General features: G+C 42.5%; 1 protein-coding gene across 1 annotated transcript in view; it reads right to left on the bottom strand.

Moving 5' to 3' along the window:
• Positions 1-913: 913 nt before the first annotated feature.
• ADGRV1 (adhesion G protein-coupled receptor V1) overlaps positions 914-27,184 on the bottom strand; it is a 307,411-nt gene continuing 281,140 nt past the window's right edge. Inside the window, exons 88-90 of the mRNA XM_044446125.1 lie at positions 10,427-10,618; positions 5,106-5,283; positions 914-1,345 (exon numbers count right to left, since the gene is read on the bottom strand). Of these exons, the coding sequence (XP_044302060.1) occupies positions 1,227-1,345; positions 5,106-5,283; positions 10,427-10,618 (489 nt within the window). The 3' untranslated portion in view covers positions 914-1,226. The remainder of the gene's footprint in view (positions 1,346-5,105; positions 5,284-10,426; positions 10,619-27,184) is intronic.

Genomic DNA, 27,184 nt, shown 5'->3' with positions numbered 1-27,184 from the left:
TGATGCAACTCCTGCTTTGTCCAACAGGGCTGAAAACAGACAGGAAGCCCATGTTACAGGCAACTTCCTCCAGGCTTCCCATTTAGATAGGATAAAGACCCCCCATGCAATTAGGAATGGTGCGACTTGGTTTCTAAATTATTTGGCAATCTCGTGTATGTATAGCAGAATCCTGGCTTCAGACCAAGCCATCCTTTGGCACGGAAGGCAAAGGCAGGGACAGTGAGAATATGGCTGTGATGCCGAGCCAGAGAGCATGACCCCACCTGTTGTCCCCTTCACAGAGTGTTTGTCCCTCCCTCCCTTCCCCCTCCCTCCCCCTGCCTCTTCTGCCCAGGTAACAATTTTTTGTGAAATGGCATGAAAAAGGATCTGTATTTCTTCCACAGCTGCAAGCCAATCCAAGCAGGGTCACACTAGAGACATTCAAAAAGAAACTGGACAGCCATCTGTGTGGGATGGTGTAACGTGGTGTCCTGCAACAGCTGCGAGTTGGACTCAATGGCCTTCTTGGCCCCTTCCAACTCTACTATTCTATGATTCTATGATATGTCAGAGCTTTGACATTAAGCAATAGGTTTCTTTAAACTAAACTAAACAACTAAACTAAACACTAAACTAAACTAAACTAAAACTAAACTAAACACTAAACTACTAAACATAGCCTGTATAGTAAACATTTTCTTATCATTTGCCCATGGCCTGATTTCCTCCCCATACAAATTATGCCAGGTAAGATTATCATGTACCTTATGAGGGAAGAGAAATGACACTGTTTTGTGAAGAAAAAGTAAGGTAGCACATGTTGAAACTGATCTGTAGAATTAAAATAATTGGCAGTTCTACAAATGGCATAATTCTGAATACTGGCTAGCCGCAAGAACAAATACACAAAATCTCCATTAGATCAACTCTATCAGACTTTATTAAAACAGTCATACACGTTTGGGTTATTTTTTTAAAGCCTACACCTGATGGAATATGTGCATCTATATTAATGGGTTCAAATCTGAGCCAGTTGCTTGCCGAATGACTTTACAAGGTGTCCTTCCTCATTTACAAAACAAACAAACAAACAACAATCCTTCTTGTTAATTGCCAAGCTATAGTTCACAGCATTCTACTACACAGCTGTATGTAGTGGGTAGTTTTTTTAGTGCAAAAGGAAAATACAGATCTAAAACTTGGAGACTGGAATAAAGAGAAGGAAAAACAAGATGGGGGTCCTAGAGGTGAGTGTCTGCAATGGGTATTCTTCTAAGCTCAACAATCTGAGAATTAGCCATGGTGCCTCCATCCTGGCTGCCAAGACAGGACTCAGTGTCACCAAGAGTGAGGCCTGCACCTGCAACACAGAAAGCAAGACATGCTTAGAGGTGGCATGTGGAACAAAAGCAGCAGCATGTCCTGGAAATAGCAAGCTTGTGTATGTCTTTATCTTGACATCAGATTTCCTGTTCCCAGTATAAATATATCCTCTCTTTTTGGTCTGGAGTTTTGTACAAAAAAGAGAACTAAGGGGTGGCCTTGGGACTGCTGAAGGCCCAATGCATTTTGAACTGCAGGGACAAACTCATCAAGACATAGTAAACCCAACTCTGTATGCAAGAGTAATAAATCTCCAGAAGTACAGTTTGCCCCAAACATCTTACACCTTAATAAAGTCATTCTTTCTAGTGCACTTTGGGATCTTCTTTTTCTCCTCCTCATCTTTCTGCCCACTTTGGACTTCTGTATCCATAAACTGCACTTATATATGACACACAAGCTTATGTGTTTTTTACAGAGGAGGCTCTGCTCTTCAGCAATATTGCCTTTTTGCTTCCCTTAGGCGGCCATTTTTTAATTGGTTTTGACAAGGGGAAGCAGTTCTATTTTCCTGTATTTCTTTGCTCATCCTGTTATCCTCCTTCCACTAAGAGTCCCTCAGGTCACACTCTGTAGAACCCTGTTGCCTTTTATGAGCAGAAAGCATTGAATGTACATGCCATGCACAGGATAGGAAGAGGAATTCCAGTCACTTCTTCTGCACCTTCCTGAGCTCCTTTCATTCCCTGCCCTTCCAGAGTTTTGACTTGCAAAGAAAATGCCTGCACAGGGAACTAGTCCTTCAGAAGCAATTGCCTCTGTAGGATACCATCCGTGTTCCCTCAGAGCAATAGGGAGCTTAGCCTCAGCCTGTACTGGCTGAAGGATTACTTTCACTAGCATTACATCAAGATAAGACTAGTTTGTCAGTGTGCCACTGAATTTTCTCTACAGAGATGCATTTCAAGTGGCAGGTGGCATAAACAGCTTCAATGAGGTTTCACTTGTTCATAATTAAAAAGAAGACAGAAGAGTCCTGCTTTCTCTCCTCTCTTCCTCTCCATCTAATTTCTTCTGCAAGTGGCACAGACAGAGAACACGCTGTGCTCTGGTTCTAGGGAAAGTAAACAAAGAATTAAAAAGTTGCCCAAACCCTGTTTCAAGACTTGAATGTCCTGCTGATTTAGAAATGCATACAAGCATAATTCAACATGGTGATCTCAAAAGGAATTAATGCCAGAAATGAGTTTCCAGCATATCCAGTTATACATGACCAGTGGCCAATGGGCTGGCAACATGATTCCAGTTGCAGATTCATGGATTTCAAATGATTTGTATCATCAGCCAATCTTGCTCACTGAGGTTTGGCTATTCTATGGCTACAGAAAACCATTGTTGCCAGTTTCTCACTTAACAAATACATTATGGAATGCCAATCAGAGGGTGAATTTGGCATGTTAGAATTCACTTTATTCAAGCCCATTTGCTGCCCATATTTACTCATCTTTTTCCTTTTGTCTTTTTAACTTTTAGGGAATGATAGTGATAGTGTTCAGCTATTCTCCTCCAGTAACTTCTAAATAAGAGAGTGACTCTGTTCCCTGAAGGGGAGAGAATGAAATAATCTGTTGAAACATCTTGAGGAAAAGACAAATCTTGAACTGAGCATAGCTTAAATGCTTTCTGTGTTATTTACCATCTGTGGCTACCTGACTTTTGTAAGCCATATTTTTAGGTCTTCCACAAATCTGTGGACTTCAGATTCTGCGGCATTTTGTATCCTTTTAGTCAATCCAGCTCTACAATCGAAGTACAGTACTTGACAAATACTGGGGTATCTTAGTCCATACTTGCCCTTTTCCGCATAAAAGGGAAAATTCATTCTGCAGAGACTGAACTGGTATATAAAACAATGGTGCAGAAAAGGTCCAAGATGGGGCTAGGGAACTGAAGAAATGTCCTGCTGTGAAATGCCCAGAATTGCTAGCCACCATTAAAAAATGCAACACAAGATTCACTCAACAGCCTGAATTGCACATTTTAAATCTTTCTGTTAAGCAAGGTTATGATGCTACTGAAGTTGCTGCTTCTACGGGCTCTTCAACATAACAAGATATCTCTTTATTTAGAAAATCCCTGTTTGGTCAGAAATTAAATCTTTAGATTGTGATAATTGTATTATGTTTGAATATCTCTCTGTGAAGCAATTATCTGTGCACAGACAGGCTGCTAAGACTAGACTAGAAGTGTTTACCACAGAAGGGTAAGAGTTCATATGGCCAGCTTGTTCTCAAACCAAAGCTTGTACATGATTTCACACTGGGAATGTGCGTTCTGAGAAAACTGTGCCCACACATTTCCTACAATAATGGCGAAGTTTTCCTTTCATGTTCCCTTGCTAATAGCAGTAGCTCAGCTTCTTTATCAGCTCTGCCCATCTTGCAGTCACAAAAGGAAACCCTGGGATCTGAAGCAGACTTTGCTTCCCGTTTGAGCTGAAGTTCTAAACAAAAAGCGTGCTGACTGGCGGCTTGGCCTGCGGTTGACAGGGCCCCTGTAGCACCACCTGCTGCCTGAATGGGCCAGGGAGTGCGTTCCAGCACTCGGCACAGGTTGTTCAGGATCTGATCTCACCATCTGAACAAGGACCTTTCATGCTGAGCCCAGACCCTATGCCAGCCTTCCCCAACCTAGGGAGCTCCAGCTATGTTGGACAAAAGCCCCCCTCCTCCACCACCAGTATGGGGATGATGGGAGTTGTAGTCCAATTTAGCAGCAGAATGCCAGGTTGGGGAAGGGCGGCCTAGGCTCACATGTGCCCAGTTAAACAGCTCTTTTGACAGTATCACGATTGTTGCAATGACACACACTGCAATGATGGTATATCTGTAGTTGCAAACACTTGATGAGTTTGAGTCTTTTTAGGTGTTTGTAGTATATTTGCTCCTCTAACAATCATTTCACCTTTGCTGGCTATGTGCCTCCTGCATATCCAAACAGCCCCAGTCGCAACTTCCTTATTTCTGCCCTCTGGTCCCTCCTTACCCTTATATAACGGTCTCTTTCTGCCTGAAGCACAGGCCACTTCCTGTGCTTTGCATGAGGGCCGTTCCTTGCTTCTTGGCCTGCTTTCCTAGTCAACTGTGACTTCCATGTTATGTGCCTCTTTTACTGCTGTAAGTCCCTGAAGCCTGTACAGCTTTCCCAGAGTCAATGCAACTTGTTTCTTAGACCACAAGCTTGTTCTCCATATATGCCCTGGGAACCTTCTGGTGCACATACTTCTGCCACACAAATGCATACAGGCAGGAGCCAAAGGACATTTCTTTAAGATATATAGTATCTTGGTATATGTGTGATATATGTGGTATAGGTGTGAAACAGTATCATAGGAATTATACTTCTATAAGAATATGGTTTCTTTCTTTCCTACATGCTTGAGGAAGTCAAGCACTTGGGAAAATCCATTAACAGTGCAATGAGGTACATGTTTACTCCAAAGTAACCCCCACTGAGTTGAATGAGACTTACTCCAGATAAGTGTGTATGGGATTTTGGCCTAAACATTACAGACTAGTTTTGTTTCCTGATATCTGCAGACAAAAGCTTAATGCTTTTGAATTCAATTTGTATTTGTAGCTGTTTTAAATAATTATCATATTGACTCTAGGAAATAAATGTTGGTGCAAAAAGATTTTTGATCTAATTTGAATTGCCAGTCGGAATGCATTAGCAAAAATAGCTGTATTTCAAAGCATTACACGTTGTCCTTTGAGAAGAAGAAAACATGCACTCACCAGTTTTTAAAGCAAATATTAGATCATCAAACTCTTGTGATTCTTCATCAGCCACCAAGGAACTGTTACTGAACCCTCCAGGAGTTGTGTAGGCACTGCCGTTCTGTGGGCTCGGCTTAAAGACAGCACTGGCCTGGCTGGGTGACCTCAGAGATGCCCTCTCCCAGTCTGCCGGCATCTTGACAAAAGCAGTGAGAACAGTGGGTCACTTTGGAAATGTGGCTCTTGCCATGAGTCTCTGTAGCCACACACTCAAGGAGAGTCCCGAAATTGAGGCAGTTGTTCTCCCATATCAAAACAGTTCTAGCAGTTTTAATCTCCACTAGTCGCTGGCCTCTCGTCATGCTAATTATCATTCAAAACCCAGTGGCCCCCAAATACTTTGCATTGCAACAATGAAATCACCACATTTCCATCAAATGCACTTTCCCAGCTACTATGAGGATTGCAGCGAAGGGCAGGGCAAGAGGGAAGCTGGAGGGATGGCAGGCAACATGGCATCCCTGCCAATCAAAAGTGCTGGGGCTCCATCTCTGAGAGCCCTGGTGTCACAGCACACATCATCCTCCCAGCCGGGGTACAGATTTCCTCAACCAGGATATAAATGCTGCGAATTTATAGGATGCAAAAGTCTACCTCTAACATTCTGGCCCTACCAATGTACACGCTGCCAAAGCAACATCAAAACTATTTAACTTACAATGTTCCCAGAGCCAGAGAAGCTAAGACTATATCATGTCACCCTAAAAATACCTCTTCGCATGGAAGACATTTTTCCATGAAAAGCACTTGCTTTCTGACCATTAATCTTTTAAGAGGAATCCTGTGTATAATTTGCCAGAAAAGGTCCTGCAGCATCCAGCATTCATTCCTAGCATAAATGGCTGCAGAATGCCAGGAGCTGTCAGACTTTTTCTGCCCAAACAGTAATTTTTTACATTACATTTCTAGCCTGCCTTTCTTCCTCTTGGAAGCAACCCAAGAAAGTTTACAAGGTTTCCCTCCTCTCTATTCCATCCTCACAACAACCACCCTGTGAGGCAGGCTAGGCTGAGAGTCAGTCACTGTTCCAAAGTTGCCTGGTGAGTTTTAGGGCTGAGTGGGGACTGGAACTCGCAGCTCCTGATTCTCTGTCCAACACTTCAGTCACTGCACCACACCAAACATCGAAGGGCACAATCGAGGGCACAATCCTATGGCCAGCACCCATGAGACCTCTGAACTCAGAGACTTATGTGGCTCCTGTGCCCCACAGGAGGTGCAGAAGCCATGACTCTGTTTTTGTGGTCCATCATGCCTTGATTTTTAACTAGATGTTTTCAGCTATCTAGGGAAAATACTGAGGTGGGGAAGGAGAGGATACTGGGATGTCTACAGGAACCAGTGCAAGTCTTTGGCCCAGCCTTCTCCTCTCCCCACTCCCTGGCACACCTGTATCCCCCCCCCCTTTGAGGCACTTTGGTGGGAGGGAGTCAGTACAGTTCTTTCCATGTTGGCTGAAAAGGTGGCCCAGTGGGGGTTCCGCTTGCAGAATCCCAGCTCCGAGATCACGGGATCTAGGAGCTGGGACTCCAAATAACCCTTGACTTTCTGCTCTCTGCACTCCACACAGTTAGGAGACCACAGGTTCATGCCCTAAGAATTTATTGTAACGACACTTCCCTGCTCCCTCAGGGCAGGTAGCTGGTCACACAAACTGTTCTTGGTGAACTGATGCACTTCTGTTCTTGCCAAGGTACCTTTCTTTGTCTAATAACTAATTGCTAGAACTACAAACATCGAAAATGTGAACTCTGTAACTGGAAGCGAGCTGTGGCCTAATTTCCATGTGTATCTATCATGGACTCTGTAATAGGACAGCTAACGACCAAAGAGTTTATGGAGAGATCAAAGCGGTGTAGAAGGAGCAGTAAGTTTTACAGCCGCAACACTGCCCGCTGACGTTTGAAGACGTTTGAAGACAAGGATCGCAGAAGGACCGCCTTTCCCCCTGCAACCCTGCCTGCTCATTGCGAAAATCAAGAGAGGCCCGCCTGAATGCACCATTGTCCTACAGAGTGATAGATTTTGTTGGGACCTAGAAGGGAACCTCTTCCACAGCTAGGAAGAATCATGTGCAAGGGAGGAATGCCTTAGCCTCTCTCCAAGCCTTCTTTAAGACGTCTCCTTTTTAAGGATGGCTTTTGGGCCATATCTGATTGCTCCTTTACTGAAGTGTCAATTTTGTTCTTTTAAAAAAACTAGTGAAATGATTCTCGACAGCTATTTGTACTCTCTCCCACTTTCCCCACTCTCCTACTGTTTTATAAAAGCCTTTAGTGGATTATTATTTTACTTATTGTTTTAACTTACTGCTGCTAGCCTCCTGAGCTCCTGCAGTTAAAAGTGGGGTGTTTTAATAATAAATAAATGTAACCTTTGCTCATATTTCAGCTATATTCAGAATAATGTCACTTGCTTTTGACTGTTAGAAATTCATTGTAAATTACTTTGCTGCTGCCGCCACTAAACCAACAATGCTGTTTTATAGTTGGATTTGGATGTGGAAATCACCAGCCCAGATCCTGCTTAGCTGTGAAACTCATTATGGGCCAAAGTACCCATTATGTTTGATTTGCTCTCTTGCTGTCCTACAACAGTTTTGGGGGGTTAGAATTGGTCGGACTTTCCATTGGGAAAGCAATATGGGAAAAGGGTTCTCCTCTCACCTTCCAGCTGTTGTAGAATTTCTCTAAAACACCAGAACTCTGTGAACAAAGGCATCTGGCCCTGGCTAGTTTCAGCAAGTCACAGCCTTTCAGGGTTTGCTGAGTTAATAAAACAGTGCGCTGAGTAAAAGGAGCAGTAAGTGCACACGCAACAAACACATACGGCTGTATATGGTGATCTCAGTTTTTTCAGTTAGGAAAGGCAACATGGACCCAGTATGGTTTTTGGACACCCAGCTGACAGAAAACGTGAGGAACACATTTCCTCACTTTGGCTGGTTCAGCCAGCAACTTTGAGTACCATGTGACCATGTAGACTTTGCTGCTATATTGTGGTAGAGGTGGGATTGGCTTTGGAGATGGTCCAGAAATATCAAAGGCAGCAGTAGAGGTGGAAACAATCAGCAGACACCATGAATTCCCTTTGACCCTACTTGCCTATTTCTGAGCTAACTTCAAGGCACTGTTTTAAACCTTTAATGCCACAATGCATATATTTAGGCAGGAAAAAAATCTTCCAACTGCCAGCAAGACCCAGCCAGCCAGGGTAACCTGTTCAGGTTGCAGCCAGACAGATAACAGGCATGGGAAAGTCTGAACACAGAACCCCGATCCTGTCTTACCTATACTGCCTGCCTGCATGCTTCCGAGTCTGATTCAAGGTGCTGCTTTTGACCTGTGTTGCCTTACAAGGCATGGGGCCACAATGCCTGATGGAGCACTTCTCCCAGCATGAACACCTGGATGCTTAGTACATGCATCATCTAAGGCCCTCCTTCAGGTACCTCCTCCAAGAGAGGCTCAGAAGGTGACCCAGAGGGAGAGGACCTTCGGCAAGTAGATCCCCAATCATGGAATGACCCGTCTGACTCCAACACCATCATCTTTTTGATGTCAGATTGAGAACTTCCTCTTCTCTCAGGCATTCAGTAGCATATGAAGCATTTTCAGTTGGGTCCTGGATTCTTTTCTTGTTCTTGATAGCGTAAGAATTGTTTTAGAGATATGTGCATGTTGTATTTGTATGTCTGTACGCTTCTTATAGTGCATTTTTAAAGAGGTAATCGTTATCTTTGTAAACTGCCCAGAGAGCTTTGGTTACTGGGCAGTGTAAAAATGAAATGAAATGAAAGTATTACAGTGGAATCCTGTACAAGTCTACCCAGAAGCAATTCTATTAGTTTCAGTTGGGCTTACTCTCGGATTGAGGATGCAATCTTCTATTCACTGCATTGGAAGCAAGTCCCATTGAATTCAGTGGGGTTTATTTCAGAGTAGATTTGTACAGATTTGTGTTCTTACTATTTAATTAAGTACAATGCACAATGCTGAAGGATGTGAAAACGCATTTGAGAAATGCACATTCTCCAAGGTATGTTAGAAGTGATATATAATAGCTACAGAATGTGCCCATAATCCTCTTCATGGAGAGATTATATGCACATTCTCCATGAAGCATGAGGAGAGGCACGCACAGTGACTGGTTTCTATGCACATCAATCAGTGAACTCACGTTAGTCCCAACATATACATGAAGTTACTATTTTTTGCCCCAACATTCATAGATTTTACAGTTGCTTAAACTGAATTGCACATGTCATTTTTATACACATACCCTCGGTTTAGAGAGATCCTTTCAGAGTTTATCACAAACCCTGTTTTAGTTTAGTTGCCCTAAATAATTTGGTGTCTTCAACAAGCCTGGCCACTTCAGTGCTCATTCCCATCTCCACATCATTTATGAACATATTAAAAAGCACTGATCCCAATGCAAGTTCTTGTGGAGCCCCAGTGTTTAGATCCCTCTATCATGAGACCACTTCATTATGTATGTGAGTTGTGATCTGCTTCAAGCACTCTTTCCTTGGTGAGAATGCATCGCATAAAATTAGCTATATATTAATCAATTAATTACTACATAAATTGTTTTACAATGCTTATCATGCCTGCTCTGACAACATCTTGCAATTATTTCAGCTATACAGGCAAGAAAGATGGCTACCTAATTAATGGGTTTGCATGACACAACAAGCCATATTAGCTTCTTGTGCAGGATGGTTTGTTATGTTATGCAAGCCTTGTCTGCCATTTAGCATAGTGTGCTTGGTTTTCAGAAACCATAATAAGAAATAACAGTTTGTTCTGTAGTTTGCACACTTTCCCATGGTTCCAGTTGTCTGGATGCAGCACCATCATTTCCAGTCTAGGTATGCAGCTACCATAAAGTCTGCTGGAAAGAGAGGCAGCTGAAGAAGCTGCTCCAGCTTTCCAGCATGGAATGGAATTTTAGACACTTTGGCTGATGGGATACATACCAACAGCAGGAGGACTAAGCCAGGACAGTAGAAACCACACTAGCAGAAAAACCACTTGATCTCTGTCAGGCACATCAAGGCAAAAAACTTGAAAACCAGGTAGAGTTTCTTGTTGCAATGTGTCAACCCACCCAATGACTCTGGGGCAGAGGTGAGTTCTCCACCCAGTTCTGCAAAAATTCTCCATATTCTTCTTCAGATGTACATATTTTCACAATATCATTCCTGCATTTCAAGCTTTAACACACATACACAGTACATTTATTATTAGTATGTAGAGATAAAGTAGTGAATATACCTCTTCCATAGCAGCAATCAGGTTCTGAGTAGATTTGCTGATCTCTCCGCCTGCGGTGGGCATGCCACTGCCATGAGTGAAAAATGCAGAACCTGGACTTGTATGTCCATTCATTTCAACTGTGTAACTTGCTTTTACAGGGCAACAGAGCTGGTTGTGTAGAATAAAATACACCACGAAGACATAAAGACCCTGAAAGATGGAAGGGAGGGCGGAAAAGGCAAGGATCTTTGCATGAAACTAGTCCACCTTAAACACATTTAAGGACTCTCCATCACAATAAGTTTCATTGAGCTTTGGTTATTTGGCGTTATAGAAATCTTTTTTGCTTCCTCTTCAGCAAAAGCCTACCAGAATCAACCAACAACGGTGCATGTAAGTATAACCATTTTTTTTAAAAAACAAGACAAAAACAAGGCAAGATGTCAAAGGACATCTCTGTTTCAAAAAGCAACAACAAGGTAAGACCCTAAGGGCTCTGTCAAAAAGAATGGATAATTAAACATTATGGTTTTATGTTTGTTTTTAAACCCCACCCATCTCTGAAGCAAAGCCAAAGGGAGAACAACAATGATTCACATTCATCACAACACGGAGAAAACAGGCTGTTCTTCTACCTTCTTCAATGGTAGAAGGACAGCCATGGCTTTCCTCCGTCAGACAGTACTACTGACCTGTTGGGTTCATGCCATGATTTAAATGCCTCGCAAACAATGGCTGGCACTGTGCTCGAAAATCACATTTCATTTTCACATGTTCTCCAAGACAAGCCTTTCTTAGGGTGAGGTCAAGGCTTGTCTTGGTGCATTTGAAGTCCTGTTTATGCCCCTTAGACAGTGTGCAAATTTTAATCTTCAGAATCAAACATTTAACCTTTTATCTGAACATACACTATTTATATTCAGATAGTCCTCAAGGAGTCTGTTCTCATAACCCTGCCATGTGAGGGTCATGCGCTCTAAGTCTTCTCATGCAGCCATTTCCTGATTGCTTTCTGAGAAAAGGAGGGCAACTATTAGAATAGAAGCCTTCTCCAGCCAGCAGCTTTCTCTTCATGGTATCCCCAGGCAGGCAAAAAAAAAAAAAAAAAAGGCTTTCCCAACAATACTCCTACAGAGTCATGGCTGATTCATGATCAGGTTGTGGGCTTATTTTTCAAACTAAGCATGCTTTGGGTTTGTACAGATGGTAATATTTTTGAAACAACAAGAATGGCTTTTGCTTGCAAGCCCATCTCCGATCTTGCTCGATTGTTGTGAGATCAATAGAAATGCCACTGGGAAGCCAGGGAAGGTGCCTTTTCTCAGGCAAGCCATCCCTGTACACTGCAGCAGAACAAGAAGGAAAGTACAATCAAGTGTGCTGCTTGTCTTTTAGACAAAAGGCTACCTGAGAGCTAACATGGGAAAGTAGAGAGGCCTTCAACTTGGAAAAGGGAGACCCATTAGAACAAAACAAGCATTTCAAAACTAGCCTATTGTCCACAATTACTCCAAGATCTTTTTCATTTTCAGTTCTGTGAGCCACATATTCCCCATCTTGTATCAATGCATTTGGTGTCTTTTTCTTAGGCGGAGGACTCGGCATTTGTCCTTAACAAATCTCTTTCTATTGCTTTCAGACCAGTGTTCCAAGTTTATCAAGATCGCCCTGAATCTTCATTCTGTCTTTTAGGGTGTTTGCTGTTCCTCCCAGTTTTGCATCATCTGCAAATCTTTCCTTGTACTTCGTCATCTAAATCATTAATAAAGATGTTGAAGAGCACTGGACCCAGGACTGAACCCTATGGCACCCACATCCAATTTGAGAAGGTACCATTGATGAGAAGTCGTTGTGTCCAATTTAGCAGCCAATTTTGGATTCTCCTAATAGTTTTTCCATCTAGTCCAGTTTTTGCTAATTTGCTTATCAGAATGTTGTGTGGCACTATGTCAAAAGTTTTGCTAAAGTCTAGGTAGATTGTGTCCACAGTCTTCCCTTTGTCCATTTGGCAGGTTACCCAGTCAAAAAATGAGATTAATCTGACAGGATTTATTTTTGATAAATCTATGTTGGTTTTTATTAATCACTGCATTTTCTTCACGATGCTTGGAGATGGGTTTTTTAATAATTTGCTCCAGAATTTTTCCAGGGATTGATGTCAGACTAATTAGTCTATAGTTCCCAGGTACATCTTTTCCCCCTTTTTTTGAAGATAGGGACAATGTTAGCCCTTCTCCAGTTGTCTGGCACTTCTGTTTTCCAAGATTTCTTGAAGATAATAGACAGTGGTTCTAAGATTTCCTCCTCTAGCTCTTTTATGACTCTGGGATGAAGTTAATTAATAGACATCCAAACTCATCTGAACATCTTGTAGATTTCTCTGACTTCCATAACCTTATGCAATGACCTATTTAGGATGATATCTCCTTTAGCAGGACCCCTTCTTGGAAGGCCCCCTGAATTCTCCAGATCTTAAGATCAAAGCCACTGGAGGCTTTGTAAGGATTGCAGTCAGAGGTCCCTAGTGTTAAATTTGTGTGCATGTATGTGCCTACACTTTGTTTTTGCCTCTGGCATTCTAAAATAAATGACATTAAATAATACACATTCAAAGGTACCCAGAGGAATGAAACTGGTCACTAAACTTATAAATAGAAAACAAGCTTTCATCTAACCGCTTTACACTGGAATTTCAAATATATACAACTTGGAATATGAAAGAAGACCAGGAACGCCCAGGTTATACTTGTATGCACACCTATGCTGCAAAACACACATCATCAGATAAAACCCTTTTCAAACAATCCCACATTTCAAAATACCCAGATAATTCTTACTAAAGTGCTGTAAAAACTGAATGTTATCATTTAAAACAAAACTTTAAAGCAAAGGAGACAACTGAATGCTCGAGCAAGAATTGTGTAGTGTTGGTTATAGAAATACTGTCATGTCACGCTGAATATGCTTTCTCTGTTTGTCACTGGCTTGTGTGAGTATTTTGCCAACTGGATATGAGCTAGCTTCAGGATACAAGAACAAAGGGAAAGCTGATGGAATGCTTAAGGAAACATTCACTGGGACAGGCCTGGGGGAAGGCAATGGTGTAGACAGGCCAAAATAGATGGCAGAGAAGGGAAACAGGCATGATGGAAGTATTACAAGAGTTAATACAGCACGGCCCAGCTAAGGTTATACCTTTCTGAGTCTCAACAAGATGGGTTTTGCCATGCAGTACTGTTCATCTCTGACAAAATTCAAGGAATGTGACAGTAATGACCAGACTTACTTGGTGCCCCAGTGACTCGACTTGGACTTAACTTGAGAGCAACAAGCGACTGACTCGACTTGAGATTTCTATATTTTTTATGACTGAGTTGATCCAGGGCTAACCATGTGCCAGAATACCCTGGAAGACAGACACGAACACAGCAGAGGCAGTGGGAAGGAGGGAGTTTCAAGGGGGTGGGGGCAGCATAGAGATTTTATGTTTGTTTAAATAAATTGTGGTTGAAGTAAAGGACTTCATTGCATCACTGAGAGAAGTGCAGATGGGAGGACTGGGGGTGGTGGTTTACAACTCTCCCACCCCCTCACTTCCCCCTTTTTCATTAAAGTTGGCTCTTGAGACTTGAGAAGACTTGAAAATTTCTTGCAATGACTTGAAGTTCGACTTGGACTTGAAAGTAAAGACTTGGGACTTGGAGCAAAGGACTTGAACACATCATTGGTATTGTTTATTGAAATATTAAATATTGTTTCGGTGTGTGAACATGTATACATATATGCGCATACACAGAATTCTTTGGGGCTAGATCCAGTGCTGTCATTCTGCTGAAAGAACTATTTCCATCAGTGGAGCTATGAAGGAGAAATCTGTCCCCCCTGCCTGCACAGCCTTGTCTGAACCGTCACAATCTTCTCTGGAAGGCTCAGATACTTTCCAGACAGATTTTGAGGCAGCATGGAGGCATGCACTTGGAAGGAGAGCTGGAGGAACTCAGCTAGCATGACACTGGATTAATGTCAAAATAAACATATTTTATCATGTTTTTAAAATCAAGGCTGAATCAAGCAGTCCGAAAAATAAGTGATTTAACTGTTTAGAAACTGCCAGAACTCAGTAAACAGCTAATGCTGTTAGAGCATTATTTAATAAAGGGCATTATAACCAGGTTTGTGTGGTTTTCTTGGCTAATTTGTAGTCCACAAAGCAAAAAGATCAGAACAGAACAATTTCAAAACTATGAGATGCTACTATCTAGATTCTAGGCTAATCCCTACAATGCTCAGTAGAGGTACCCTCAGATGGTCTTTGGGTAACACCTCAAAGCCAATACCCCAGCAGAACTGGTCAAATGAGTCTCAGAGCCACCTTTTGTGTTCATCACACCAGTGTGGCTAATACTTGATCCAAACTTAAAGGTCAGTTTTCATTCCCAGTCAGTTCCTTGGGAAGTCAGAAGATGAACAGGGACTATTAATTTATAGTTGGCTTGGGCTTCACCACCCTCCATCCCATTACCAAGTAGTAGCTAATATCATTTGGTAATAATATTTGAATATTGAAAAGGGGCCTGGTGAATTATTTAGGAGCTGCTGATGCTGCAAAATAGCTGAAGCTACATGTGTGGGCCTGAGCAAGCTCTCTGGTTTCTGTGACTGATAGAAGGGAAGGGTAGAGCAAAACCTTTCATTTTTATATATAGCTTTTCCTATATAGAAAGAGGGGAAGAATGGAGAGGGTGTGTGTGTGTGTCACACACATGATAGTGGTTCTACACTAACAGAAAGCACCTGCATGAGGAGGGGGCACCCGATCTTCCCTTAGGTTTACTGTATCTACAATGGCTTTGTTACAAATTTGGGTTTCTAGCTTTTACGTTGTTGATACAAGGACTACTTTAAGTACATATATATCAACAACAGCAGCTCCCCTTTTCTTTATTGTAGAAAGGGTCTTGATCCAGATTAGACACCCTGAGCCCACTCTATAGTCAAATTAACGATTTCGCACTGCTAGATATGGATCTAAACTAATGTCTGCTCTGGCCTTGAGTTACACAACTAGGATTCCAGATGAATGCTGTGAGCCAAGCTGTCAGCACAGAGAAATTGCTGGATGGAGTAATTCTAAGGCACACGGCATGCACAAGAGATCTATGAGGGGAGAAGTAGCTTAGCCAAGCCCTGAATCTATCGTAACAGAAGCATACTGCTCATGTACCCACTTCTAATGTCCTTGAGTATATGACAGGTTAATGCTTTTATTTGTATCTTCATTTCTTTTGCTTTGTAGAGTTGAGTTTATTGTAATAATTGTGACCTATTTATTAACCATGGATTGTTAAAATAAAACAGACTTCCAGATTGCAGGAGGCAACACACAGCTTTTTTTGCTATTATTATCCAACTAGAAGAGGGGTAGCTATAAAGGTGGATTACTACTGTGAGAAATAAGGCAGGACTTAAAAAAGAATGCGCATATTAATTTAAGGCTGCCATTCTAACAGCTTTGATTAGATGTCTGCCAATGGAATTTTCAGACCCATCCTATGTATATTTGAACTTACAAGCACTATGATGAGAAAAGAAGCCGCTTTATTTCAAAGAGTATTTCACATATTTACATTCTGACATTTAAACATTAGCAGCAGCAGTAGTATATGTATTTACATCTAGCCTATTCCCAGTGACTGGGATTTGAGGCGGCTCACAACATTAAAATTCACAGAATTAAATCAAAAATATATAAAATGTTAAAAATGAAAACAGTTAAATATTAAAATTGAACAAATACCCAAATCGAACAAAAATCCTACAAATATAAGAAGTAAAATAAATGCAGCACATACTCACAGGCTGTTCCTGAAAGCCTGTGGGGAACAAAGAGGTTTTCATCTGCTTTTGGGATGAAAGGGGTAGTGCCAACTTAGGAAGGGAATTCCTGAGCCTTGGGGCAGCCACTGAAAAGGCCCGTTTCCTACATTTCCTGTTGTGGTGTTGGGATCAAAAGAAGAGCCTTTCCAGAAGATCTTAGAGCTTGGGAAGACTTATATGGGAGGATATGGTCTTTCAGATAGCTTGGACCCAAGCCTTATAGGGTTATATAGGTAATCTCCAGCACTGGGAGTCAGGGAAGCTGTTTCAACAGAGCAGCTATAAGCTCCCAATAGCCAGTCTCTGTTAGCCAATCCCTGGACCAGCTGAAGTTTCTGAACACTCTTCAGGGGCAGCCCCAAGTACAGCTGTGATGGTCATCCAAACATGATGCAACTAAGGAATGTGTCACCATGGCCAGACCAGACAGCTCAGGGAATGGACATAGCTGGCACACTAGTTTAAGTGTGCAAATGCACTTCTGGTCACCCCCAAGACCTGGGCATCCAGACTCATGGGGAGTGTAGTCTAGTCCATCTAGCAAAGGCTGCATCCCAATCCCTTGACCTGCCCTCTAACTGACCAGGAACACCTCTCTCTTGTCAGGATTAAGCTTCAATGGTTTGCCCTCATCCAGTGCTGTCAACAGATATTGATTATGACCAATACAACTTCTCTGGAGTGAAATGGAAAGGAGAAATAGAGTTGGGTGTCATTCGCATACTGGTGATACAAAAATCTAAAATTCCAGACAACTGCCCCAACAGTTTCATGCAGGGGACAAGGCAGAACCCTGAGGAACTGCACAGGTCAGTGGCCAGAGAGTCCCCCAGCACCACCTTCTGGGGCTGACCCTCTAGGAAAGAATGCAGCCACTGTAAGAGGGTCCCTCCAATACCCATCCCGGCAAGGAGGCTTAGAAGGATACCATGGTCAAAGGTAGTGAAAGTCATTGAGAGGTGCAGCAGATCCGACAAAACCTGAGACTTCATCTCTTTATTCTATTAATCCCTGAGCTAAGCCATGTTCATTAAAGGCATCTGTACATACATTTGCACTGCAATGAATAATACAGGATGCACATCTTACCGCTCAATCAGACACAACAGAAAGGCACTGCATGTGAAGAAGAGGGTATACTTGAGAAAGAATGCGATGATCACAACATCATACACAGATTTCTGGATTTAAAAGCCTGGAAGCATTACATTTAAAGTTTGCCGAGCAAAAGGCAATAGATAGAAAAGTTTTTCAAGCAAAAAACCTTTGCTGTCCCCTTTGGTCAGTGTAAGATGCGTAACCACCTATAGGGCATAAGTGAAGGTAGGAGTTGTGAAGCTGCTCACTGAAAGTAAGCATGAATTAAAGAAGAGAAAGATTACTGATAAAGAATAATTAGTGAACTTCAGAAGATCTAAAAGAATCGTTTAGAGAAGCCATATGCAATGGTTTCTTTGTTCTTCTGACCATGACAGTGGTTGAAAAGTGGGTCAAAACCTTGACAGAACAAAAAAGCATGATGTGATTTTTTAAACTAACAACTACCCCACACACACACATTCCTGGTTTGAATGTTGGACCAGCAATTCTTCTCCCTCCCTCCGTCCCTCTTCAACTAGTTCTGCGCCTGAAGGCAAATGTCTTCACATTGATGTAGTTTGTATAGTAGAACAACACATTTTATGGCTGTCGGGGAGCAATGGTGCAACATATCTAAAGTTGATCAATCAGCAAAGGATAAGATAAGTCACAGAGGACCAGAACAAAGCTGAGGCTTCAGGATATGTTCTTTCAAGTTGTATCAGAAAGGTACAAGTAGCTTAGTTTTCAGCCTGGCATTAACATTCCATCTGTTTATTTTTATTTAGCTTAATATTGATTTTTCTGTTTTACACTACCAGGAGCTTTGGGCAGCAAGTCCACAGCAGCTTTAGGTTTTCCTACATCATGACAATATCTGCATTTCTTAGTGCATATCGCTCAAGTGATCCTTCCACTTCAACACTATTTTTTTAAAAATATGGGCCTATACCCCAGTACAACATACATGGTGAGATCAGCTGAGCAGGCACACAGAGGGTTCAGGTAGACACAACATGTTTAGAGAAGCAAGGCTGATTTGGATGCATCTTTGTTCCATCCAGTTCAAAGATTTTTTTTCTTTGTTGGATCAAGTTCACAGATGGTGAGAAAAGCTCTCCTTAAGTCTGAGAACAAGCTTACAGTAGATGGCACTGACTGGCCAATTCCTCTGATTATCAACAAGGCATCTCCTTCCCATTTCTGGAGCAGTCTTACTGTTTGTTTGTTTTTAAGGTGAAGAATAGGTGGATAAGCATGCACTTAGAAAAACCCCCTTTCTATTGATCTTAGGGCATGGAGGAAGAGTCAAGAGTGATAATTAAGCCGGCATTTCATTTGATAGCATGTATAGTTATTATTGACGCCATGATGCTGGTGCACCCCTGTGCTGATGTTTGTTGTTGTTAGCCACAAAGTCATGCCCAACCCATCACGACCACATGGACAACATTCCTCCAGGATCTCCTGTCCTCCATCATCCCTAAGAGTCCACCCAAACTCACACCCACTGCCCCAGAGACTCCTTCTAGCCACCTCATCCTCTGCCGTCCCCTTCTCCTTTTGCCATCAGTCATTTCCAACATCAGGGTCTTCTCCAATGAGTTTTTCCTTCTCATTAGGTGGTCAGAGTATTTGAGTTTCATCCTCAGTATCTGGCCTTCTAAAGAGCAGTCAGGGTTGATTTCCCTTAAGATTGACCGGTTTGATATCTTTGCAGTGCTGACATACCCAGGGTGAATTTCCTTTCAAAGTTTCTGCGCTCCACCCAGAGAGTTTCAGTGGCTGGCTAGTATAGAAATGAAATAAATACAACATTTACCTTCATTCTGAATGATTCTGTGGGGTGGACCTTGGTTCTTGCCTATTTTAAAAGAATACCAAGAGCAGCTGCTTGCCAAAGATGGTGAAAAGAAAAGCTATTAATTCACTCTTGTCCTCATCTACTGTCCTAGCAAAATGAGGAGTAGACAGTACTTTTACCAGGGCTTCTCATTTAAATTTAAGGTTCAACCTTTGATGTACTTTGCAGCTATTTTTGATGGTCCACTTAAGCTGACAAAAGGAAAGAGAGTTCCTTCCACGGGTAATGAAGATCTGTTCTAATCTATTGAAAAATGCATAATCTCCTTCCAAGCAACAACAGAAATCCAGATTGCACTCCATGCATCCATTTTTATTATGGATAGCTTTTTCTTAGGTACAAAGGGCCACACTGGATTCTGTAAGATAAAGGGAGCTGGTCTGCACATAACAAACCACAGTTTAATGAACTATGGTTGGTAGCTTCAGGGATGTCATTATACATCAACCCAGAATTACAGAGTACCTGTGGTGTGTGACCCATAAATTACAAAAAGAACTCATGGGTTATTGTTAGTTGTAAATGGTGGGTTGTTTAAACTATGAGTTGTTGTTATATGGGGATCCAGAATCATGAGTTATTTATGGGTTATGTCACCAGACTACAGAAGCAGCAGACACGATTATCAAAACAAAACAACAATAAAACCAGTCTCTTTATATACCATACTGCAGTCCCTCAAAGGAAACTGAGATACAACAGGAGGGCAAAGGAGGCAATCAACTGAGCATCAACTATAGTTTGGTCAATCATCTATACAGACTCTGGGTGGGGCAACAAACTATGGTTTAAATAAACCATGGGTTTACATGCTAATGAGGACATTAACTCAGTTTATATAAAACCAGGTTGCATGAGCTCTTTGACATGTTACTTTTCCAATGTCACTAAATAGTTTATCTAAAAACCAAAATCTGTCAAGCTTTGTGTAAATGGAGCTGATGGTACTGACACAATGTCTACTGAGGGAGGTGGCATTCCTTTCATTTTTTGGAAATAACCGCCTGTGAAATGAAATCTCAAATGGAACAGTAAACAAACCTTAGATAGCATTGCTTGCTTTGTTGAAACCTCTGAAATATGATGAAAAGTATCATCTTTTTTTCCCATTTTACTCTGCAGTTTCCCCCTCTCAAAGCTACTGGTCATTTAGTAAAGGCTTCAATGTAGCATTTGGTTGCTATTGTTAGTTGCAAAGTCATGCCTGACCCATTACGACCCCATGGACAATATCCTTCTAGGCTCTCCTATCCTCCACCATCCCCCGGAGTCCACCTAAGCTCACAAGGACTGCCTCAGTGACTCCATCTAGCCACCTCATCCTCTGCCATCCCTTCTTCTTTTGCCATCAATTGTTCCCACATCAGGGACTTCTCTAGTGAGTCCTTCCTTCTCATTAGGTGGCCAAAGTATTTGAGTTTAGTCTTCACTATCTGGCCTTCTAAAGAGCAGTCAGGGTTGATCTCCTCTAGGACTGACCGGTTTGATCTTCTTGCGGTCCAAGGGACTCGCAGGAGTCTCCTCCAGCACCACAATTCAAAGGCCTCAATCCTTTGGTGCTCACTTCCTTATGGTCCAGCTTTCGCAGCCATACATTGCAACTGGGAAAACCATAGCCTTGACTATACCCACTTTTGTCAGCAGGGTGATGTCTCTGCTTTTTAGTATTGTGTCTAGATTTGTCATAGCTTTCCTCCCAAGGAGCAAGCACCTTTTAATTTGTTGGCTGCAGTCGCTGTGTACAGTGTTCTTGGAGCCCAGGAAAATAAAATCTATCACTACCTCCATTTTTCCCCATCTATTTGCCAGAAAGTGATGGGACCAAATGCCACGATCTTAGTTTTTTTAATGAGCAGTTGGACAGGCAGACAAAAACCCCTACTAGGTTCAGACACAGGGTATGCCTTCTTCAGAAAACTGTACTTTTTAAAAGTAACATTGCATGTAAATAAATCTTCCCATGAATGAGAGTCAGCTAGACCAATCAAGACCCTTGTGGTGTAATCCTATGCATGTCTACTCACGTTTATTATTGTCAGGCTTATTCCCAGGTAAATGGGTATAGGATTTCAGCCTCAAAATGGATAACTCCATATATTGAAAACTGAGACAGTGTGAAGATGACATGAAGTCATGTTCAAAAACATCAGATTTCAGAAGTCCAGAATTGGTTCTCCTCAAAATAGTAAATTTCTACTGTACTTGAAGCAGAAAAACCTAGTATCAAAGTTCTAAGAGATCTCAGTTCCACATAGGTAGGTAAAGCAAAAAAAATAAAAAATAAAATGAGCTTGCAAGCTGGTTCCTTAGAGCACATTTCAGCTTAACTACTCTGAATATTAACACGTATTAAATCAATAATAATAATAATACACTGGAATTCTCTGCATGGACCACATATAAAAATATCATAAGGAAGGAGCTGCATACCATTTATGACCATATATACTCCACCTCTGCCATTCTGAATTCAAACATGGTAAACTTTTGGCCCACACACACAAATCTATCAGTGTTTATTCATTTATTTAATGGATTTATATGCTGCTACAACACTGGAATGCTAACACATTGGTGCCAGGCAGAAGTCTCTGGGGAGCCTATTCCAGAGGCGCAGAGAAGGCCCTTCTTCTCTCCAGCAACCCCCTCACCTCCCTAGGGTATGGATCCCTAAAAGGGGCCTCCTGGTTCAATCATAATGGATGGGAAGGGACATATGGGAGCAGACTATTCTTTAGGTACCCAGGACCCAAGCCGTTTACCCAGTCTTTCTTATGCATTTAAAGTTTTTATATGCCGTCCCCTTGCTACATAGCCTCGGGATGGCTCACAGAAATAAATAAATAAAGCAATTACAATTACAGTTAAAACCTGGAGACACACTGGCTGCACAATTAAAATATACAAATATTAAACATTATTAAAATACTGTTTGAATAAAAAGGTCTTGGCCTGGCACCGAAAAACAAAAACAAAATAGGCGGACCTCTCCAGGGAGTGCATTCCACAGATGGGGCGCCACTGCAGAGAAAGCCCTCCTCCGGGTACTTTGCTTCCTGATATCTCTTACGGAAGGCTCCTGGAGGAGAGCCTCTGCTGCTGATCTCAAGGGGCGGGAGGGCAAATATGGCCGCAGGTGTTCCTTCAGGTATCTGGGTCCCAAGCCGTTAAGGGCTTTATAACTGATTACCAACACCTTGAACTGAGCCCGGACTTCAATGGGAAGCCAGTGAAGCTGGCAGAGAACTGGGGTTATATGAGATGCCTGCTCTATTTTGCACCATCTGAAGTATCTGGACTGTCTTCAAGGGCAGCCCCACGTAGAACGCGTTACAGAAATCCAACCAGGAAGTAACCAATGTCTCTGTTGCTGTCGCTGTTGCTAGACAGAGACATCACTGTCGCTAGGCAGTTGTCCTCCAGGTAGGGACGCAGCTGATGCATTAGCCAAAGCTGATGGAAGGCGCTCCTCGCCACCGCTGACACTTGAGCTTCCAAAGTTAGCTCCGGGTAGAGGAGCACTCCCAAGCTGCGAACCCTGTCCTTTAGATGGAGTGCAACCCCATTCAGGACAAGATCCAAGTCACCTACCCAGGAGTTCGAACCACCCACCAGCAGGACCTCCGTCTTGTCTGGATGGAGCTTGTTTATTGGCCCTCATCCAGCCCATTACCTCGGCCAGGCACCAGTTCAGCACAGCCACTGCTTCACCTGGATTGGTTGAAAATGAGAGGTAGAGCTGGGTATCATAAGCATACTGATGATTCCGCAGCCCACACCTCCAGATGACCTCTCCCAGCGGTTTCATGTAGATGTTGAATAGCAAGGGGGACAGAATAGACCCCTGCAGAACTCCATCACATAGCTGCCATGGCACAGAGGTAAAGTCCCCCAGCACCACCTTCTGGAATCGGCCGTCGAGGTAGGAGTGGAACCACTGCCAAGCAGTGCCTCCTACTCCCAGCCCCCTTAGCCTATCCAGAAGGATACCATGGTCGATGGTATCGAAAGCTGCTGAGAGGTCCAGGAGAACCATAAGGGACGTACTCCCCCTGTCTCTCCCTGCACAGGTCATTGTACAGTGTGACCAAGGCAGATTCAGTACCATACCCGGGTCTGAAGTCGGATTGAAATGGGTCCAGATAATCAGTCTCATCCAAGAGAGCTTGGAGTTGTCCTGCCACCACCCGCTCCAACACCTTGTCCAAAAACGGGATGTTGGCCACTGGTCTATAATTGGCGGCCATCTCTGGATCCAGGGGCTTTAGGACCGGCCTGATCACCGCCTCCTTTAGAGGGGCAGGCATCCAGCTGTCCTTCAGAGAGGCGTTGATGACCTCCAGGATCCAGGAACCAATCCCGTGTTTGGCTTTGGACAGTAGCCACGATGGGCAAGGGTCCAGTAAACAGGTGGTGGTATGTACTTGTCCAAGCACCTTGTCCACATCATCAGGCCGCAATAACTGAAACTCATCCAACAATATGTGACCAGACGGTAACATTGGCACCTCCCCTCAGGAATCTGAGTCACTAGTGGAGTCCAGCTCATGACGAATCTGAGCGACTTTCTCCTTGAAGTGCTGGGCAAAGTTGTCACAGCGGGTTATCGAGGGTGGTACAGGATCTTTCTTGGGGCCTGGCTGTACCAGCCCCTGTACCACCTGAAAAAGTTCCGCTGGATGGCACTGTGAGGAGGCAATGGAAGTGGAGAAGAATTTCTTCTTCGCTGCCATCACCACCACAGCATAGGCCTGATAATGGGCTCTTAAGTGTGTTCAGTCAGATTCATCCCAAGATTTCCTCCACCTATACTCTAGTTGTCTCCCAACCTGCTTCAGCGCCCATAATTCAGGAGTGTACCAAGGGGATGAAAGGGCTCTGCCCAGTGGGAGAGGACGCTTAGGTGCAATCGTGTCTATAGCTCTGGCCATTTCCCCATTCCACAGTTCGACCAGTCTTCCTATGGTAGAGTTACCAATAGCCTTTAGTAACAAGTATTGCTGTTCTTACAAGTCCTTCCTGAAAGAGGCATGACAAATGAACGAAAATGTTTGTGTCTGAAGTGTAGGAGGTGGAACAGTCTCAGTCATTTTTGGTTCTGTCACTGTGGAAACCATTTTTTGGCTAGCTGGATGCTGTGAGTTAAGCTTAATATAAAGCAAACAGTAAAAGAGATGGCACACATGAAAAGGAACACAAAATGGATTGAAGGAACAACTATTATTAATCCTCTTCAATATTTTGCAACCTTATTTGTTTTTAAGCCATGTATTGCCTCCGCCACAGAAAAAGGTGGGATATAGCATTTATTGAAATTATGTAAACAAAAACATCCTGGTGGTTGAATCACTGGAATGTAGGAGACAGGACCAATCTGGGGAGAATGCTTCCTTAGGCCTTGGAGTTTCTTCCAGCTTGTTCCAAAAGCCAGCTGGCCAGCAAGATGGAGATGGTTTAAACAGATTCTGCATGGTGACTGCTCCACACAGTGGCTACAATGTGCAGCCCATTCATGACTCAGCCTGATCCCATAAAGAACGTTTGTGCTACCACCAGCTGTCATCAAGAATTATGTGATAACGATCTGGAAGCTCTCTTTGGGATGGAGGTTATTCAGTGTAGAACCGATCTGTATTCTGCAGTTGCTGCTTGGAGCAACCACTACCTCTCAAGTTGCTATGGGGACAACTGAGTGACTTTGGGCCAGTCACAGACTCTCAGCCCAACCTACCTCACAGGGTTGTTATGGGGATAAGCTTGAGAACAGGTAGAGAAGAATGTTCTAAACTGCTTCGAGTTCTTTGTAAGAAAAAGGGTTGCATATCAATCTAATCAACCAGTCAATCAATCAGTTACATAGCTAGCGTAACATGTCAACAGTTGCACGGGAACCCTCCGTGAAAGATATTAGGAGGCAAAGTACCCGGATGAGTGTTTTCTCTGCGGTGGCGCCCTGTCTATGGAATGCGCTCTCCAGAGAGGTCCGCCTGGCGCTGTTGTTATTTGTTTTTCGGCACCAGGCTAAGACCTTTTCATTCCAACAATATTTTAATAACTTTTATTATTAGCTATATTTGTTTTAATCTGCAGCCAGGGTGGATCTGGAATTTTATTTGCATCATGTTTTATATTATTATTCTTATTTATTTATTTATGTAAGCCATCCTGAGGCTCTGCAAAAGAACGGCATATAAATATTCTAAATAAATAAATAAGTACTTGTCAAGTATTTCTGACATATAGTAAATTTTTTGCACAATAACAGACCTCCACATAAAGGGCTAAGGGCTAATTATGCAAATAGGGAGAGTGACTGCACCTCTTGGCCCCACTATTTTATGATCCAGCCCTATTATCCATGGGTTAAGCACGGCTATATATAGTATATATATAGCGCTATACTGTTGCTGCAAAAAAACTATTTACCCTTTCCTATTGAAGGAATTGTAGATAAATTCAGAGGAACAGGGAAGTCTGAATCAGTTGGCAGATAACACCACCCTTCTGCTTATCAAAACATACTGGCAGTCTGGCCCCATGAACTATTAGATCATTGTATATCACTTTACAACGGCAGACATCCAGTAAAAGTGTTATTAAAATTCTACCACTACTTTGAAGTATATTGGGTGCTTCATGAGCTGAGACTGCATTTGTACACCTTTTTACCTAAGAGTAAGCCCTCATGGCCAAAATTTGAGTAGACACATATTGGATTGCCTTAGAAATATTTTGCATGTTTTTCAAAAAATCATATGACTTTGCTTCTGCTTGTTTTATATATTTATGTAATCATGTGGTGCACACTATGTTATTGTTAAGTGTGATATCTTATTATGAGATGTTATTGTGAATTTCCTTCAATGTTATTTTGAAGCCCGCATAGCCATTCCAAAACTTTAAAACGAGTAAAATGAAAGTAGATGCATTAGAAAAGTGTGTGTTTAGCATGTTTGCTAATGGATCAAGGAATCAAAGCAAGAAAGTGCTGTTTATTTCTGGAAAGAAAGCCTGCATTAAGCTAGTTTCAGAACTGTATTAAAACCAATACTTATTGTATTCAGTGGAAGTGAACACTATAGAAAAACAAATCACTACTAGCTTTGGCATCTTTTTTGGGGAAAAAAATCTCCCTTAGGCAGAAATCCAATAAGCTGAGATGTTAGAACATGTGTTCCAAGGTATCAGTGTAATCCAAAGCTTGAGTTGTCATTTACCTCTAATATGTTTTGGCTGCTCGGCTCTGCTTGTCCATACGTTTCAGGGTCCTCTGGTACCCCATGTTTATAATATGTCCAGCTAGATGCATGAAGACCAATCAATACGTGGCTTTACACATTCCATAGTCAACATTGACAGGCTTTCTTTATAAGCCACATTGGCAAAAAACATTATTACATGTTTTTGCGAGATGTCTTGAGACCTATTTTGGTGTAGACAGGATATAAATATTAGAAAGCAAGCAAGCAAGCAAGCATGCAAGCAATGGTTTACCTACAGAATCACTTATTGCTAAATGTTCCAATTTTTCAAAATGTTGCAGATATCCTTGGAAATACTGCCTTTACTTCCATTGACAAAATGCAGGTCTTCATGTGATTCAAAGCCTCCCAAACTTCAGCCCTGCAATGTATGAGCAACTTGTGGCCTTCCAGATGTTTCTGCCAACAACTCTCCTGACCCCTCACTACAGGGTACACTGAGTAGACTTATGGGAGTTGCACGTAAAAAAAATGTGGAAGCCCACAGGTTGTCAAGCCCTGGTATGAAGAACAGTACTGTCCCAAAGACTGCTAAGTGCTCTGGGGAGAAGGGAACTGAAAGGGGAAAGGAGAGGAGAAAAAGAAAGTTGCTTCTGAAGAGCAAGGGAAAGATACAGTGTGTGTGTGTGTGTGTGTGTGTGAGAGAGAGAGGGAGAGGGAGAGGGAGAGGGAGAGGGAGAGGGAGAGGGAGAG

Source organism: Varanus komodoensis, unplaced genomic scaffold (genome assembly GCF_004798865.1).
Source record: "Varanus komodoensis strain SLA01 unplaced genomic scaffold, ASM479886v1 scaffold5, whole genome shotgun sequence".
Lineage (NCBI taxonomy): Eukaryota > Metazoa > Chordata > Lepidosauria > Squamata > Varanidae > Varanus > Varanus komodoensis.
This window is presented reverse-complemented; position numbering and strand designations above follow the sequence as displayed.